At 45.0% G+C, this 19,957-nt stretch overlaps 1 protein-coding gene across 1 annotated transcript in view; it reads right to left on the bottom strand.

Moving 5' to 3' along the window:
• Window positions 1–19,957, bottom strand: part of ANO2 (anoctamin 2) — a 393,938-nt gene that overhangs the window by 179,023 nt on the left and 194,958 nt on the right. Inside the window, exons 10-12 of the mRNA XM_056108654.1 lie at window positions 17,571–17,705; window positions 9,393–9,553; window positions 3,211–3,293 (exon numbers count right to left, since the gene is read on the bottom strand). Coding sequence (XP_055964629.1) covers window positions 3,211–3,293; window positions 9,393–9,553; window positions 17,571–17,705 — 379 coding nt within the window. The remainder of the gene's footprint in view (window positions 1–3,210; window positions 3,294–9,392; window positions 9,554–17,570; window positions 17,706–19,957) is intronic.

Genomic DNA, 19,957 nt, shown 5'->3' with positions numbered 1-19,957 from the left:
GCTGAGCCCTACTTCAGAGTTCCCTGCTCTGTTTAGAACAGAATTCGTGGCATGCAGAGGCATCCAAAACTCTCAAAGCAAAAATTTAGAGTTTTCAGCATTCCATCAGAAGCAGGTCAGATAAAGATTTCCCTAGTTCAGCCAAAAAGGTCAGGTGAGGTTGCAGAATTCTGTGGAGCCAGATGACTGACATTTCAACCAGAGCAAACACTAAATCCTGTGTGTGTCACTTCACCAAGCAGCCATGTGGGCAAGGACTCCTTATTCCCAATATTCCCAAACACAGCCTTCTCCGAAGAGTGATACAATGCCAAATCATCACAAACTCATCATCCCTACCTCCACGTGGTTGGTGATGCCAAGAGCTATCCCGATGGAAGGACCCAAGCCAGCTCACAGACCCTTCCAACCCAAGTCTGCACCAAGGAGCCTGCCAGCACCTACTGAGCTCTAAGTTCTTCCAGGCACCAAACTACAGTACATGGAGTATCTGCTAGTGGGGTTCACCTTTAAGTGAAGAAGGTGATAATAAGTAAGCTAGCACTCAAGGGAAGGAAACAGTCAACAGGGATGAGATAACAAAGAAAATACCAAAGGGGCATGAGGAAAGAAAGGAAGAAGCAAGCAAGCAGCAAGCAGGCAGGCAGGCAGGCAGGAAGGAAGGAAGGAAGGAAGGAAGGAAGGAAGGAAGGAAGGGAGGGAGGGAGGGAGGGAGGGAGGGAGGGAGGAAGGAAGGAAGGGAGGGAGGGAGGGGTGGAACAGAGGGAGGGACAGAAAGAGAGACAGGAAGAGAAAGAAAGAAAAAAGAAAGGAAGGAAGGAAGGAAGGAAGGAAGGAAGGAAGGAAGGAAGGAAGGAAGGGGTAGAACAGAGGGAGGGACAGAAAGAGAGACAGGAAGAGAAAGAAAGAAAAAAGAAAGGAAGGAAGGAAGGAAGGAAGGAAGGAAGGAAGGAAGGAAGGATGGATGAAAGGAAAGAAGGAATCCATTCGGCATGAAAGACATCAAGCTTTCCTTAGCCTTCACCCCTAGATTACCCTAATCAGGGCTTTGTGTGTGTGTGTGTGTCTCTGTGTGTGTGTGTGTGTGTGTGTGTTTAATTTCCCTATGGGTACTTGTCTCTGTCCTGGTCTTCTCTTTATTGTCCATTCAAATCCCATGAGCCTTAAAACCCCTGATTTTAAAAATTCTCCTTCCTACATTAGCCTGAAGGAATGTTTCTCACTATTTACCATTGTGTTCTGAGAGATAGAGGGCAGAGAGCACTCTCTAGCATCCAGTCCAATGAGCTGGATCTATCTCCTTGGAAATCAGGGACTATTTACTAATTCCAGGCCAAAATCAGTGTTCACTTCCTATGTTGAGATTATACTAATCCCTAAGTGGGTTTTGTAGCCTGTGAATAAAGACAAGGCTGTCTTCCTTCCTTCTGACCAAGATCTGGCTCTGGGCTCGTCCTGGTGTGCTCAGGGCACACCGACAATGCTGGAGAATCACTTGCCTTGTGGAGCCCTCACTCAAAAACCCACCGAAAAGATCTCCATATGTCTGGACAAACTTACTGTCCTTTGATTTCCTCAAAGTGTCACCTCCCACAAAGCTTAGTTATTGGGTCAAGCAGGAAACAGGAAGCCTGGATACAGAAGCAAAATTAGATCATATGCCCCCTGGTACCAGCATCTGTGATGGGATATTCCCAACTGTGTGTGGATGTGCTTACATTTAATCTCTTACACACTTGCTGCCTCCTACCCTGAACCCCATGGTGCTATCCCCAGGCTAAGATGCCCAGATGTTTCTTCTTCTTCTCTTCCAAGATATCCTAGACCCTAAAGTAGGAGACGAGGTACCCAGGCACCTTCCCTATGTGGCAACGACTTCTCTGTCCCCTTCTCTCTCTTTCTCTCTCTACACTGCTTTCAAAGGGACCAATAAATGCCTCACAAAGATGTTCTAACTAGATCAGCTACACAGTCCAGCTTCTTGTCTCTTTCTCCCACCTTCCTAATCCTCAGTTCTCTCTAAAGGCAGAACCTCCATCTACACTCTCTCAATTCCACGTATTCCCTGAGGAATCCATGACACTGTCACTCCAGGATATAGATGAGTGGACAGAACAGGAATAGATCAATGTAGGTGTTCAGTACTGACACCGGAAACTACACCCCCACCCCAGCACCCCACCACCCATTTTGCTACTCCTTGGCCAGTTACCTACATTGAGAACTGAAGAGCAGAAATGATGCCCCAGCAAAGACAGGGAAGCCACAGAGAACACGATTAGATCATACGGGGTGTTTCAACTGGCTGGTCATAGAGTATCAAGATCACAAACCAGAGAGCCCAAGTGCAAGGGGAGGTTTGTGAGTACGGGAAAGTGCTACTCTCCAGGGCAGCCAGCCTTGGCAGGTGAATGTTGACACAACATAAAAGGCCCTTTCATCCTTCTAGACCTTGATGTCCACCTCTTCTAGCAGCATCCAGAACACTGGGAACGCCTATCACAATTTGCTGTTCAGTCAACAGGATCATGCAGCAAAAGACAGACGACACCCATGTGCATCCAGATCAGCATCAACTTGTGGACAAGCACCTTCATTCTCAAAGGATCAGGAGGGAAAGTTGATGTGCAAACACAGATGTCCTGAAAACTAGACTCCAGAAGCACTTAACCTTGATCCATAACTCGTGCTCCAGTTTCAGATATGATGTACTGACTTATTCTGTGATATTGGTGTGTAGCTCTTTTCAGAGGCATCAGAGGACCTCGGATACTGACCCCCTTAGTATTCTGACATACATTGTGCTCTGGGGCACAAGGGAGCAATCCCTATTCTCTAGCATCATGCTTGCAAATACCTTGAAAAAAACATGGGGACTAGAAGGTTGTTATGTTAAATCTCAAGAATGCTACCAGCCTTGCCCCCTGTGCCAACCCTCTAGCAGAGAGGGGCACTGGTTTCTCTGTCTACTCCTTTGTGTTAATCTTAATGGTCAATGCCCCACAGATTAAGAGAATAAAGGCAATTTGAACTCTTGGCAAAAATTTCTATCAACCATGAATAAATCCATGGGGCTAAGCTGAGAAAGTAATTCATCTGAGCCTCAATTGGAGCCTTGGTCAACTCATGTGGAGAAGTGCTTTCACTCCTGATCATCTTTCTGGTGTCCCCCCAAGGCAGGGACTCGGAGAAACAGGCAAGAGAACTCACTTCTTCCTCTTCTATACCAGTCAGGTCCCAGAAGTAGCCCAGTCGCATCTGCAATCTCTTCCAATTTTCGAGAAACATGGTAGCTTTAAAAGAAAAAAAGTCTATTAATTTTAAAGAGTATATTTTGGGTTCCCCCATGGAGGTGGAGGATAAGATTGCAGATTTCAAATTCAGGGATTCTCTTTAAATCATGCAGTCCCTCCCTCCTACTCTAGCAGGAAATGCTGGAAATAGGCCACAATGTGGAAAGCCAAAAGATACATTTAAAGACACACACACACACACTCACACACACACATATATACATGTACACTCACATGTACATACACATATACACACCTTTGCCCAGCTCTAAGTCATTGGGAAGAGGGAAATGAAGATCTTATGAAATAAAGGAAGGGAAGGTAGATGGATGGAAGAAATAAGAATGGAAAGATCTAGAGAGAAAAAACACAGGGAGTAAGTCTCAACCTCTGGCACTGCATATGGTCCTCTGAACACCTTCAGGAATCAGTCACAGGCAGAGTCAGGAATAGCCCCCGAGCACCACCAGGTATGGCCCAAACTTTCCACTCCCACAACAGAAAAGAATAGAAGGGTCTTTAGCTTTTTTGAAGCAACCTCATCTTGCCTTGTAGACCATTTTTCTTTCGACACATTTTTCTTTCAACAATTTCTAGCACTCTCTCTATTTTTGCTTCTTCCCGTCTTTCTGCTCATCTCATTCTAGGGTTACCAAACAGATTCATCACAGTTCTCCTGGACTCCAGAGTCGACCATCCTGTTTATTACTGATGATAAACTGAAGTCCTTAAGTGCCAGCCATTCTTCCATTGGTTTGGCAAACATTTTGGTGTTTCCTCTCCAACCACATGCTGGGAAAGGCCATTCCCACCTATGTCTTCTACTGTAGCCATGGCTTGTGATACTAGGGTTGAACACCAGAGTCAGGGTCTGCCGATGAAGCAATTGCATTCTCCCTTTTCCAAACTGAAAACAAGAAATTCAGAGGAGCAGAGACGGGAGAAGGCATTTAGCAAGTGAGAGTTTCCTTCTCCAAAAGAAGGAGACAGAGCTATGCATTCTGATGGCAATTCCAGCTCCGGTTCCCCTGAGAATTGACTATCTCTCATTTCCTGTATCCGCAAGCTTGTTTCTTGACTTCTTATAATAAATCTCTCGTTATTTGAGCAAGCGGGAACAGATTTCTAATCCTGCAGGGATAAAAAGCTAAGGCACCTGCCATGTCCAAAACACTGTCCTAGGCATTGTGGAGGAGATGGGGCCCATCGAACGGGGATTTTGTTCTCCTGCTGTTCATACAAACAGATGATAAATAATGACTACGATGCAAACCATACAGTGAGAAGAGCCTAAAGAATGGTAAGATGAAAAGCTGGGGGTCAGCCCAAGAGAGAGCTGGCTGCCAGAATGAGGGGCGATTGGGGAGGGTGGGGCTGTGCTGAATTTTCAGCACTAGGATCTGGGCAGGGCAGAAGTGGGTGTGTCAAGGCATGATTACCCAAAATGCAGTGACTCTTTAGGGTCTTGATTTTCTCTGGATATTGGAATTTGCATCTCTGACTCAGTCCATCCATCTACATCTCTTTCCCCCAACAGGCACTGCACAGCTCACATCTGCACTGGGGTCCAGGCTATCTCCTCACTATCAACTTCATCCCCGACTGTCACTATCTTCTCCCTTCCTTCCCAAAAACTTGTTCTCTAAAACCAGGCACCTGGATGCCTTCTCCTGGGAACTTCTGCTCACAAGACCTGGTGCCCTAGGAATGGAAATACTGGAACAAGTCCTTGAGACCACCCTTACCTCTTCTGCCCCACTAGAAGGAGACTTTGGTGTAGAAAAGGACAGCCCACTCTTTCTGAGATCCTAACTGTCTTGGTTTCTTTCAGGTACAGCACAGAACTGAGACTAACAAAGTCCTCGAACTGGTTGAATGTGCAGCGACTTAAAATTGCTAAGGTTTTTTTTTTCCAATTTTTTTAATTGATTCACTAAAAGATCCACAATTACAAAGTTGTTCATGATTGAGTTTCAGTCATACAATGTTCCAGCACCAGTTCCTTCACCAGTGTACATTTCCCTATCACGAATTCCCCCACTTTCCCTCTTGCCACCGCTTCAGCCTGCCTCTATAGAAGACATTTCCCTCTCTCTCCCTCTCTCTCTCCCTCCCTCTCTCCCTCCCCTTCTTCTGCCCTCCCTCTCTCTCTCTGCTCTCTCTCCTCTCCTCTCTCTCTTACTCTCTCTCTCTGTCCCCCCAGCTCCCTCTCTCTCCCTCTCCTTTATTCCTTTGATGTCCTGTGGCTTGCAATACTATACTGAAAGGTTATCACTTCCTTTCATCACTCTGGACAAGCTACAATTGTTTTTACTTAGGGCTGCATTAGGTATGGCTCAAAGACTTAGGTTCATGCCCCAGATCACATGCACCTTGGTTAAGAGCAATGATCAATGGGACAAAGCAAAGCTTCCTCGACTAGTATGAGATTCATAGCTGGGAGTGGCAGGATAGTGACCCCACACTTAGGACAAAAAGTGCAGAGCCCTTGATTCTTGATCTTTCACTTAAGAAAGCCTCATTCTCTTTCCAAATTCCTTGGATTTTATAACCAGAACCACAGAAAGGTTAAAACTGAGCATTATGCCAAACCCAGGTCTCCCACAGTCTAGTACCTTCCTTGGACCCATTGTTTTGGCAACCCCCAAACCTTGTGCCACCAACAGCCAGAGTCCCTCCCTGAGGAGAACTACTTCACCACCACCTTCTTCCTGGCACGCCTGGGCCTTGGCACAGGCCCACCCTACACAGCACTCCTGATCATAATAATCACGATAATGAGAGGCATTACTATTATTTTTAATTGTAATTTGTAGGCAATCATGCCCAGAGGCTCTTGGCTGCTGGAACCAAATGCATAATCATATAAAATACAGCAAGGCCATTAAAAAAAAAAGGCAACTAAACCCGGCCTAGAGCCAGGTAGTAAAGTGCTGGCACAAGTCTACCCTCTTTGCTTTGCCTGAACTGCTGCTTAGGAGGGGAGTTGGGTGGGGGCAGGAGGTACTAAAGAAGCACAGAAAGGATGGTAGGAAGGGATCTGTTGATTGCACCTAGTGAGGAAAGAAGAGGCTGTTGTCAGGGCTTGAAAGTGGGAAAGTACAATTGGAAACTGAGTTTCTCTCCAACAAAGAATCATGGACTGCTGGGCAGTTTCCTGTAGGAGGAGAAAGCCTAGTGTGGAAGCTGTACCTACTCACTCATGGGACCTCTGCAAGACAAATGAACGGGCAAGAGGGTTTCAAGGCAACAAAGATATAAATGTAGGTTTTAGGCTCCATTTCTTTTTTTCTTTTTTTTTTTAGGTTTTTATTTTAGTGAAACACCATGAGGTACAGTTGTAGATTTACAAATTTTTGTTCTTGGGTTTCAGTTATACAGTGATCGAATACCCATCCTTCCACCAATGCCCATTCTCCACCACCACTGATCCCAGTTATCTCTCCCACCCCACTTCTCCCCTATCCCACCTGCTTCTGTGGCAGGGCATTCCCCTTTGTTCTCTCTCTCCTTTTGGGAGCTGTGGTTTGCAAAAGAGGCATTGAGTGGCAATCATGTTTAGTCTAAAGTTTACTCTCAGCATGCATCTCCCATCCTGGGAGGATCCTCCCAACACCCTTTATTTGGTCCTCCCTTCTCTGTCTGAGCTGCCTTTTCCCCCAGCGTGTGCAGCTGGCTTCCAAGCCATGGAGTAAACCTCCTGGTACTTATCTCTGCTATTCTTGGGTGTTAGTCTCCTATTTTGCTACTTTATGTTCCCCAGATGAATGCAATCTTTCTATGTCTGTCCCTCTCTTTCTGACTCACTTCGCTTAGCATGATACTTTCCATGTAGTACCACTTGTATATAAATTTCATGACTTCATCTTTTCTAACAGCTACATAGTACTCCATTGTGTAGATGTACCAAAGTTTCTTTAACTAGTCATCTGTTCTTGGGCATTCAGGTTTTTTCCAAATTCTAGTCATTGTAAACAGTGCTGCAATGAACAAACAAGTGCAGATGTCACTTCGACTATACTTTTTTGCCTCTCTGGGATATAGTCCCAGGAGTGGTATTGCTGGGTCAAATGGGAGCTCAATTTCTAATTTTTTGAGAATCGTCCATACTGTTTTCCAAAAGGGCTGAACCAGTCAGCATTCCGACCAGCAATGGAGGGTTCCTTTCTCGCCACATCTGCGCCAGCACCGGTTGCTTTTGTTCTTTTGGATGAGGGCCAGTCTCTGTGGTGTAAAATGATATCTCATTGTGGTTTTGATCTGCATCTCCATGATGATTAGTGATGTAAAGCATTTTCTCATGTGCTTTTAGCCATTCAGATTTCTTCTTTGAGAAAGTTTCTGTTCATTTCGTCGCCCCATTTTTTTGATGGGGTTGATGTTTTTTACTTGTGGAGTTCAACCAGTACATTGTATAACCTTGATATCAACCCCTTGTTAGATGTGTATTGGGCGACTATCCTTTCCCATTCAGCAGACTGTCTATGTATTTTGGTAACTGTTTTTTTTTTTTGATGTGCAGAAGCTTATTAGTTTGAGATAGTCCAATTTGTCTATCTCTGTTTTCACTTGCTTGGCCAGTGGTGTGATATCTTTGAAGATACCATTAGCTTCAATGTCATGGAGGGTTTTGCCCACTTTGTCTTCAATGCACCTTATGGATTCCGGTCTGATGTTGAGGTCTCTAATCCATTTTGATCTTACTTTTGTACATGGTATTAGGCAGAGATCTGAGCCAAGTTTTTGCATGTAGCTGTCGTTTTGCCAGCACAATTTGTTAATTTGTTAACCCACTGTGGCTGGAACGATAGCACACACCAAATGGGTTCGATTTCTCTGTCCCTCTCAGAGAGCCCAGCAAGCTACCATGAGTATCCCGTCCACACGGCAGAGCCTGGCAAGCTCCCCTTGGCATATTCCATATGCGAAAAACAGTAACAAGTCTCACAATGGAGATGTTAGTGGTGCCCGCTAGAAAAGAGAGTATCCCCTGAAATTTTTCCTTTAGTGGTCTGAAAAATAAAGGAATGTTCCCAATTTGGGTTTCTATCCACCCCAGAAATCTCCCTGTGGGGAACAGGGAAGATCAATTTCAACACCCCCACTGCAGAAAAGCAAAGCTCTCCTCTCTCCTGCTCACACATCAGGGACATGACTCACGGCCCTGTCCTGGCATGTCCTCCAGGCCCCACGGAATCAGTGATAAATCAGGCAGCATCCCCAGCGGGTTTGGGACCTGCTGGTCTGGAAGCCAATGGGAAAGCCTGGGGGCCCGCACAGCCACCGATGATGAGTAAAAGCAGGTGGCTACTCCAGCGGGGCCTCGACATGTTGGCTTGGTCCCTTCTTGAATACACACGGGTGTGTCTTGGAAGTGTTCCGTTACCAGAGGGTTGTTATTCCAGGTTATTCCAGTTGTGGTTATAGACACGTGTGTGTTTGTGTGTGTGTGTGTTGTGTGGTAGATCTGACAGTTGTGTCCCAGAAGAAAAGCTGATGGTCAAAATACTACGAAGGGAATAGGAGGAGGAATAAAACAAGGGAACTCGTTGTTCTCTCCTTCAGAAAACCCTTTGGTGGAGTGACTGAAAACGCAAAGCTAACATTCAACAAAATCTTTACAACCGTCTACATGCGCAGAGTCCTGGAAAAAGTGTTGTACCCAGTGGGATCCAGACACCACATTTGGGACTACCTCCCTCACCAGTTCATTCAGTAATCACTCAGTCACCCACCACCGCAAGGGTCATCCTATCCAATATTTACAATAGTATGTGACCTAATCAATGAGAAGTGTCTGATGGGCAGGTAATAAGTTTCTAGAACACAAACCAGTTCCGGGGTTGACTGAGTCTTATGTGAAACACTCAGGGTTCAAACCTTCTATCATCTATTGGAAATAAAACTAATCCATGGAGGGGATCCCTAGCTATGTTCACATCCAGAAAAGAAATTCATTGTCCCAAACACACTTCTTCAGAGCTAAGGACTAAATGTGAGAGGAAGTGAGCCAAGATATGTGGTCTTCGAGCTGAGTTACTGTACCCTCTCCAGGAGAAACTCCATCCCATAGCAGCAAGCCCAAGACGGCCCACTTACCCCACAGAGCCATGAAGATCGAGAAGAAGACAGTGGCAGGGTTGTCAAACAGGTGGCTGGCCCGTGCTGTCCCGCAGGCAGAGCTGAGGTTCCAGTAATCACAGGACTTGTCACACAGGGGACACATGGTGAAGGCATTCTGCTGGTCACACATCTCCTTGCTGCAGGGAACAATTGCACCGGGTGGAGTTCAAGGAGGAAAACAAGGGAACTAGATTTTCTGCCCTTCAGAAAACCCTTTGGTGGAGTGATTGAAAATGCAATGCTAAGACCCCACCCGAACAAATAGCCCCTGAGACATCCTCTACTAATTTCACAACTGAGCTTGTGGGTGCCATCAAGGGAGAAGCCTGGAAGAAGGTGAGTTTGGCCTCTTCCCCTTCAACAACATTTTTTCTTATATTTTGTTCTGCCAATGAGGGGGCTATCTTCTGAGCTATGGAACTTCCTGTCACTAGAAATGTCTCAAAAAGAAGTTGATGTTACTCTATTGGAGATATTATACACTGAGAAACGACTTCTCAAGTTCCTTCCAAATGGACTGAGTTCTATGAGGCTGCAGGAAGCCACAGTCATTGGAAAGAATGAAGCACCAGTCGCTTTTTGTTTGTTTATTGAATCACAGTGAGATATAGTTACAAGCTTTCATGTTTGAGTTTCAATCATACAATGATCAAACACCCATATCTTCACCAGTGCACATTCTCCACCACCAATGTCCCCAGTATACACCCCCCCCTTTGCAACCTTCCCCCTGACTCTATGGCAGACAATTTCACCTATACTCTCTCTCTCTACTTTGGGGCATTATGGTTTGCAATACATATTCTGAGAGGTTATCACATTTGGTCTTTTATCTACTTTTAACATACATCTCCCTACCTGAACGATCCCTCCAACCATGATGGTCTTAGTGACCCCTTCCAGCTGCCTTCTCCCCAAGCTCATGAGACAGGCTTCCAACTATGGGGCAATATTCCTGGCCCTTGTGACAACTGTCCTTGGGTGTCAGTCTCATATTATGTTATTTTATATTACATAATGAGTGGAGTGCTTCTATGTCTGTCCTTCTCTTTCTGACTCATTTCACTTAGCATGATACTCTCCATGACCATCCACTTATAAGCAAATTTCATGACTTCATCTCTCCTAACAGCTGCATAGTATTACATCATGTAGATGTACCAAAGTTTCTTTAACCAGTAGTCTGCTCTCAGGCACTAGGATCGTTTCCAGATTCTGGCTATTGTGAACAGTGCTGCAATGAACATAGAGGAAGCACCAGTCTTAAGTCAGGGTCCACCATCAGCTCTACAAGCATAGGCTACGTTCTAAACCCTACTGACTATCTCACCAATGTGTTTCCCGATTATGAGAAGAAGAGAATGGGAGCCAACATTAGCTTTCACTTTTAGGAGAGGCCACGTGCAGAACAGAGACAGAGTGAGGCGGGGAGCACCTTTGCTAAGTACAACAGCTACATGACCACTTGTGGAATGGAGATTAGGAACATCATCCGAGTAAGAATGATCATAACCATGAAGTAGAATCAAAGAGAGCAAAAGGGTGAAGCAGATTCATCCAAAGCCTAGATTCTGTGGCACACAGAGAGAAAAGCAAGGGTCAAATAACCGCCACCTATGTTCTAACTCAGTCTCAACGTATTTGTAGACTTCTGGATTAATTTGAAAAGCCACCGGATTGGCTGGATCCAAAAAAAGATCAAGCTTATGTGAATAGCTTCAAATAAGAACCAAGGCATTACTAAACTCATGGGTTTTCCCAATAGTTCACCAACCTTATACTGGTAGGAAAATAGGCGAACTCAACACTCTGGTGTGTAATGTGACCCCTGGGAATGTGTAGCCATTTAAGCTGATGGTTTGGAAGAAAAGGGTGGCAAACACCAGACTTCATAAACATAAAGCATCTGCTGTGTTCACTTAAGCAGCTGGGGATACCCAAGGTGATGTTGAGGGAGGGAACCCACAGCTGTGCTCTCTCCTGAAAGAGACAGCAGAGGGCGCTGGAGAGCACAGCTAACAAGCCTGGGTGTTAAAGCAAGTGTTTATTGAAACCCCAGAGATAAAGGGATGCCTGAGTCTACTTCCCCTTTATGAAGAAGTTGAAGGAGTTTACTGAGGGCTGTTACTGTCTGTCAGGTTCCAGCTTTCAGGCTTAATTTTAATGTACTATCAAGCCCACAGCAAGAAAAGTCTTCTGTGTAAGAAAATGAAAACTTTAGGTCTCTGAGAATAAATCCTAGTTCCTCCACTGCCCAATGCTAAGCTCACTTTGCAAGGATCGATAGCAGTGACTCACTCACATAGGCAACATTAAGTTGCAATCTTTTTATGGTTAGTTCAAGCTGTGCTAGTTTCACCACCTGGGTGCATTCTTTTTTTTTTTTTTTTACAATGCTACAAAAAGTTTTATTAAAACTGTGTTGTGAAATGTTAGTTACTGAGAAATAAATTCAGTTATCCCACTAGGTCTGGTGACACTGTAATGTGAGGTCACACTCTTGGTCTGTGTCTCAGCACTTATTCCAGTGTTTTTTTTTTTAGATTTACAAATTTTTGTGCTTGGGTTTCGTTTATACAATGATCAAATACCCATCCCTCCACCAGTGCCCATTTTCCGCCACCATGGATAATATCCCTCCCCCACATCCCCCCCCATCCCACCCTGCCACTGTGGCAGGGCATTCCCCCCTGTTCTCTCTCTCCTTTTGGGTGTCGTGGTCAGCAAAAGAGGCATTGAGTGGCAAACATGTTCAGTCCAGTCTACTTTCAGCCTGCATCTCCTCTCCTGGGAGTATCCTCCAAACACCCTTTATTTGGTGCTCCCTTCTCTATCTGAACTGCGCTTTCCCCTAGAATACCCGGCTGGCCTCTAAGCTATGGAGTAATCCTCCTGGTGTTGATCTCAGCTATTCTTGGGTATTAATCTCATATTTTGTTATTTTATATCCCCCAGATGAATGCAATCTTTCTATGTCTACCCCTCTCTTTCTGACTCATTTTGCTTAGCATGATACTTTCCATATTGTACCACTTGTATGTAAATTTCATGACTTCATTTTTTCTAAGAGCTACATAGTACTCCATTGTGTAGATGTACCAAAGTTTCTTTAACCAGTCATCTGTTTGGGGGCACTCAGGTTTCTTCCAGTTTCTGGCTGTTGTAAAGAGTGCTGCATGCATTCTTACTCTAACTGGTGATTACAATTTATTTGAAGTCTACTGGGTCAACATAATTGCTCAAGGTTGCAAACTTGCTACTATCAGACAGAAGACGACACATAGAGCAGATGTGCATTGCGCCAGAGCCAAAGTACAGCGGGGAGGGCATTTGCCTTATACGTGGCCGACACAATTTCAATCCCCAGCACCAGGTGTGGTTCCCAGAGTTCTGCCAGGAGTGATCCTTGAGTGCAGACTCAGGAGTAAGTCCTGAGAACTTCTGGGTGTGGCGCAAAAATCAAAGAAAGCAGATGCACAGAGGAAGACATCGGTCTATATCTATTCTAACACAGAGTGCTACTTTTACGCTATGTTGAAAAACACTTCACTGCTCAGAACGGCCCTTCAAGAACAGGTGCTAGGGACATGATTTTACTATTGGGTCTTTTTTTAACAGGTAGGTGATAAGTTCACTGTATGTGTAGATAATCAACCCAACTCTCATCAAACTTCGTCAGTGCTCAAAGGTTAGGCAAGAAAGAAGAATTAGCAATAAACTTGGTATGAAACCCTTTGAATCCCAAGTGCTGTACATGTACATGATTAGTTTTTTAGCTCAAACAACAGTCAACCATCAATCTTTTGTACAAACTGGCATCCATTGTACCATGGATCCACCAAATCATTTCAATTTGAAACCAGAACATTTTCTATGTATTGGGATGGAGGGGGTGCTTTTTTGGTTCTCTTTCATCAAGCTCCTTTGAGAAGATTCTGGAAATAATTCTGCCCCAAAATAACTTTAAAATGACTTTGAAATCCCCCAAAGAGGCAGCGTGTAAACAAGCTGAAAGATGAGGGAAACTCATTCAGTTTGATGTCCCATCTAGTCATCACCCATAAATCTGAGGTTGCAATTCTCTATTCTAAATTTAAAAAAAAGAACACGGTTGAGATATGGTCTAACAACCAGTTGTACCAAGACCCCAGAGTCAATGCTGTCTAATGCTCACAGTTAGGTGATATGGGGGCAGTGTGAGCACATACGGAGGAGGTGTGATGACACAAATATTCGAGAAATGCAGACAGAACATCTGCTGTTCAAGTCTCAGACCTAGAGTAGCCAATTTCTTTTTCAATATGTTTCATATTTTTTTCAAATACTACAGTCTCCCCTACCCTTGTAAGTAAATGCCTAACAAATGGGACCAGTCTCCGGCGTGCAGAGGAGAATTCTATAGCTGTATAATACACATATGGAATTATGACTTACAAGTGAGACTTGTATCTCACATATCAAAGTTATTGGTGATAAAAGGTACCACTCGAAGTTTCACATAATGTAAGCATTCTGGTTTTGATACGTCATTGCAGTTACACAAGACTTAACAACGGGGAAAAACTCATGCAGGGGGAGATGGGCCCCTCTGTCTTCTTTTTGCAGCATCCTGTACATCTATACTTTTATGTTTTTCAAATAAAAATCTTTTTAAAAAGTTATTGCTAGAGGGGGCCAAAGCAATAGTACAGTGGGTAGAGCATTTGCCCTGCACGCAGCCAACCAGGGTTGGATCCCCATCATCCCATATGGTCCCCCAAGCAAAGTCAGGAGTGATTCCTGAGTGCAGAGCCAGGAGTAACCCCTGTGCATTGCCAAAAAGAAAATAAAATGTTTTGTTGCGTGTTTTTCTGTTTGTTTTCAGGCAACACTTGACAGTGGTCAGGGCTTACTCCTGATTCAGATCACTCCTGATGGTGCTCAGATGACAATATGGGGTGCCAGGGATCAAACCGAGGTTGGTTATATACAAGGCTTAACCCACTCTGTACTACCTCTCTGTCCCCATCATGAATTTGTGTGTGTGTATGTGCGTGTGTGTGTGTGTGTAAGCTAATTAAGTTGCACTTCTACCACTGGCAATCTGAAGAGTAATAAAACACACAAATCATGCAAGGACTGTCTTAAAGATGGCAAAGGGGTTTCATTTTTCATCCTGACATTTTTCATTTTGTCCCTTTCACTTCCACAGAATTCGATTCACTCGGCAGTTATTTGGTAGTACCCTGCTACAAACAGACATTGTCCCTGTGATTTCTCATGCCACTACCCTGAGGTAGGTTACATTCATTACTACCATTTCACAGCCAAGGAGAGCAAGCCACTCAGAGCACATTAGCCATCCACGGGGCCAGCATGTCCTGCACTCGCTCCTAAAGGATGCTATGTGTAAGTGCTTGTGTGTTTTGCAAGCTTGCTCCAAGAGCCTGATCATGGCCTGTCATTCCCTGTAGTTTTGACTGGCTACACCTGCATCCGAGCCACCCAACTGAAAAGATACTCCAGCCTTACCATCCCGATAAAAATACTGAATAAACACCATGACCTCTTAGCACCCGTATTGCAAACCATAATGCACAAAAGAAAAAGAAGAGAGAGAAGGAGAGAGGGAGAGAGAGAGAGAGAGAAGGAAAGTGCCTCCTATAGAGGAGGGCTGGGGGTGGGGGTTTTGTGGTAGGGAGATGGGGGACATTGGTGGTGGGAAATGTACACTGTTTGAGAGATGGGTGCTGGATCATTGTATGACTGAAACCCAATTATGAACAGCTTTGTAATGTTCTATCCCACTGATATCCAATTTTTTAAAAAAATTTTAATAAGTAATATGGAGTTCATGCCCAATTCAATCAGCTGAATAAATAGCAGTACTCCTACATTAAAAAAAAAACCTGCAGCAGAGCCTTCCAGAGGTCCTTGCTTCTCAGCCAGTCTCCCAGAATTTCATGCCAATGAGGTTTGAGCAGAGGGACACTGGGATTGCCACCAGAGCGTCCTGACACCTCCTATCTAAGGTATTACTAGAAACTTGAAAATAAAATAGCACTGTAACACTGTCCTCCGGTTGTTCATCGATTTGCTCGAGTTGGTCCAGTATCGTCTCCATTGTGAGACTTGTTACTGTGTTTGGCATATCGAATACATCACCGGAGCTTGCCAGGCTTTTCCACGTGGGCAAGATACTCTCGGTAGCTTCTTGGGCTTTCCGAGAGGGGTGGGGTAATTGAACTCAGGTCTCAGGTCGGCCGTGTGGGCCGCGTGCAAGGCAAACGCCAAGGCAAAAGCCCTGCCACCTGCTGTGCTATCGTTTCAGCCCAGCTAGCTGAGGAAAGCAATTTTTCAGGGATCATTTTATTTGGGGTTTTTTGTTTTTCTTTTTGGATTTTCAGGCCACACCCAGCAGTGCTCAGGGCTTATACGCCTGACTTTGTGCTGTGGGATCACTCTTGGGATGCCGGGGATTGAACCATGGTCAGCTGTATGCAAGGCAAAGGCCTGACTCTCTTTAGCCCCTTAAGCCTCCATTTTGGCCACAGCAATCTTTCACTTGCACACAGCAGAACCTAACCCTGAGAATTGGTGGAGTCAGAAAGGAAACAATGGATGGTGTGGCTCTGAAGCCATTCCCAGAACAACTCCCATGCCTCTCTCTAGACAAGATTTGTGTGGTGAGAGAGAGAGAGATAAGAGGTGAGGATTTACACAGGAAGCATGCCAAATGTTGTTGCAACTGGGATGGACTTCTGAACTTCTAACACAGGAAAACGGAGTCTTTCACTTTTATTATTATTATTATTATTATTTTAATAAGGTCAGAAGGGTGCTTGGAAGGCAGCTATGCTATCGATAGCACAGCGGTAGGGCGTTTGCCTTGCACGCAGCCAACATGGCCAACCCGAGTTCGATTCCTCTCCCCCTCTCGGAGAGCCCAGCAAGCTACCGAGAGTATCTTGCCCGCACAGCAGAGCCTGGCAAGCTCCCCGTGACGTATTCGATATGCCAAACACAGTAACAACAAAGTCTCCAATGGAGATGTTACTGGGCCCGCTTGAGCAAATCGATGATCAACGGGAGGGCCTTTACTTACTTTTTACTTACAGAAGGGTGCTAAGCAATAAATGACTGGGTTTTGTTGTTGTTGTGAGTTTCTCTCCCCCGCCACCCGCCCCGAGCAGAGCCTCAGCAGCTGAGGACCTCTGGAGCCAGCCACGGCCATGCTGGGACCACTCTCCACACGTCCAGATGGGCCTCATGCATGAAAGAACTGGCAGAGGAACCCAGGCATGCGGGTTCCGGGGCTGAGGTCTCCAAGCCTACTCAGATTGGGACTGGGCCTTCTCCACCCAGACCCCACCTCCCCCATCTTCCAGTAGGTAGGCGTCACACCCACCAGCTGCTGCCAGCACCAGGTTGGTCCCATCAACGGCCAAGACGCAGAGACTATAAAAATCAGCTCCTGGAAGCACGCGGCCATGCGACATCTTATTTTTTCCTTTGGAGAACCTGGCAGGCTACCAAAAGTATCCTGCCCACACGGCAGAGTCTGGCAAACTTCCCGTGCCATACTCAATATGCCAAATACCAGTAACAATGATGGGGCTCATTCTCCTAATCCTGAAAGAGCATTGAAATGGCTCTTTTAAAATCTCAGGGCTAGGAAGGAGACGTTACTGGTGCCTGCTCGAGGAAATCGACGAACAACAGAATGATCGTGATCGTGATCATGATTATTTTAATTAAATCACAATGAGATCAACAGTTAGAAAGTTGTCCATGATTAGGTTTCATTCATACAATGTTCCGTCACTCATCCCTTCGCCAATGTACATTTCCCGCCATCAATATCCCCCGTTTCCTGTCTTCCAGCCCTCCACCCAGTCTCTCTCTTTCCTTTGGGTCATTATGGTTCGTGATACAGCTACTGTAAGGTTATCATAAGGTGTATTCCTTTACCTTCTTTCCGTACCCAATTCTTGTCCAGAGTGATCATTTCCAGCTGTCGTTGTCATAGAGGTCCTTCCTCTATTCTAATTGCCCTCTCCCCTCTTCCTCCACTTGTGGCAAGTTTACAACCGTGGACCAGTTTTTCTGACCCTCATTTCTATTGTCCTTGGGTAATGGTCGCATACTGTGTTTTTTTATATCCCACCAGCTTACCTGGGAATATCTTCTTCAATGGTTGCACAGCCATACAGAAACACGATCACCCCAATGACAGACGATGGGATGAGGAAGTAGGTATATAACCCCAGCCAGGCAAAATACAGTCCGATTTTTTCTCCAAAATACTTTCTGGAAAAGCAAGAAAAGGAAACACAAATGAAGCCTATCACATCCTTTTCTTCTTCTTCTTCATGTTTGTTTTAAATTTACTGAGGGGGGGGGTTGGGTTTGTCACCGTAAATGGAAAAGGAGAGAAAATTACAGAGGTCAGAAGCAATCAGTGACTGGGTTTTGTTGTTGTGAAACAAATGACGCCAATAGTCATGAGAAGGATTCCAGACCTAACAGCAAACTCAAAAGATGTCGTATACTTTGGCATCTTTATCAAACCTGAATAAAACACATTATTTCATGAATGCCAGTATTCAATCCATGAAAGAATACACAGGTTTGGAATTGACTTATTTACAGAAAATATTCAAAGGATATATTTGCATATGTATACTTAAGTATAAACGAATGAAGACACCCTCATAGAGAAATGACTGGAAAAAAATTGAGAAAATATTAATCACAATTTATTTAGATAATAGCATTGATCCATGTCCTTTAATTCCTTGTTTTTTCTTCTGTATTTTAAACTCTCTACAGTGTTAAAGAGCTACTTTTATAATCAAAAGCATTTTTTTTTTGCTTTTTGTGTCACACCCAACAATGCACAGGGGTTACTCCTGGCTCATGCACTCAGGGAATTACTTCTGGTGGTGCTTGGGGGACCATGTGGGATGCTGGGAACCAAACCCAGGTCGGCCGCGTGCAAGGCAAATGTCCTACCCACTGTGCTATCATTCCAGCCCTCAAAAGCAATTTTTAAGAAGAAAACTTACCCACACATGCCTTTTTAATACCTTGTTCATAAAACTAGTGAATTATTACTTTGAGCCTCTAAAGAGGGATTTTTCCCCCCTTAGATAAATATTGATTATAGATGCCTGATGAGAAAAACACAATCCACAGAGGGGCAGTATGTTTTAGTTCTCAAGAGTCTCTGACAGATGAATGCAATCTTTCTATATCTATCCCTCTCTTTCTGACTCATTTCACTTAACATGACACTTTCCATGTAGTACCACTTGTATGTAAATTTCAAAACAGGAGACTAATACCCAAGAGTGGCCGAGATTAGTACCAGGAATTTTGCTCCATGGCTTGGAGGCCAGCCACACATGCTAGGGGAAAAGGGAGCTCAGATAGAGAAGGGAGCACCAAATAAAGGGTGTTGGGAGGATCCTCCCAGGATGGGAGAAGCATGTTGAAAGTAGACTATAGACCAAACATGGTTTCCATTCAATGCCTCTTTTGCAAACCACAACACCCAAAAGGAGAGAGAGAACAAAGGGGGAATGCCCTGCCACAGAGGCAGGGTGGGGTGGGGGGGGATGGGAGTGGGAGGATACTGGGACCCGTGGTGGTGGAAAATGGGCGCTGGTAGAGGGATGGGTACTTGATTATTGTATAACTGAAACCCAAGCACAAAAATTTCTAAGTCTACAACTGTACCTCATGGTGTTTCACTAATAAAAATTTTTAACAAAAAGAGTCTGACATAAAATACAGAAGAGAAATGAGATCTTATCCTTCCCTTGGTGGGAGGAATGAAAAAGGAGAAAAGGGAACAGAATTCACTAACAGCCAGAGGCTCTCCCCGACCTTGGGTGCCAACAACTGCACAATAATATCTTTCACCCGTACACCTTGAGAAATTTATACAATCTATGAAATACAATCTATGAAATCAGTCTTCTGCCCCCACGCCTGACTGTCCTCGCTCGCCGGGACCTCTTGGAGGGGAGCGGGTTGAGCTTTCCTCCCCGCCCCGACCAGGGCTCAGGCAGCCAAAGACCTCCAGGACCAGCCACCACCATGCTGAGACCACTCTCTGCACACATGAAGGTACTGGCAAAGTCACGCGGGTTCCAGGGCCGAGATCTCCAAATGTACTCGGATTTGGGCCGAGCATCCTCCACCCAGATCCTCCAAATTCCAGTAGGCGGGGGTCACACCCACCAACTGGCCCCCTGGTGCCGTGTAATCCCATCAGCGGCCAAGACTCAGAGACTATAAAAACCAGATCCCGGAACCGCGCGGCCACAAATGCGGCCGCGCGACATCTTTTTATGACATCTTATTATCTCATTCCTACTTTGGACAAACTGGCAGGCTACCAAATGTAGCCTGCCCACACGGCAGAGTCTGGCAAACTCCCCGTGGTGTACCCAATATGCCAAATACCAGTAACAATGATGGGTCTCATTCTCCTAAAGAGCCTTGAATATAATCTCAGGGCTAGGATGAAGGAGACGTTACTGGGGCCTGCTCGA

The sequence above is a fragment of the Sorex fumeus genome, unplaced genomic scaffold (genome assembly GCF_029834395.1).
Source record: "Sorex fumeus unplaced genomic scaffold, SorFum_2.1 ptg000231l, whole genome shotgun sequence".
In the NCBI taxonomy this organism is placed as follows: Eukaryota; Metazoa; Chordata; class Mammalia; order Eulipotyphla; family Soricidae; genus Sorex; species Sorex fumeus.
Note: the sequence above shows the minus strand (reverse complement) of the source record. Positions and strands in the feature narration are given on the sequence as shown.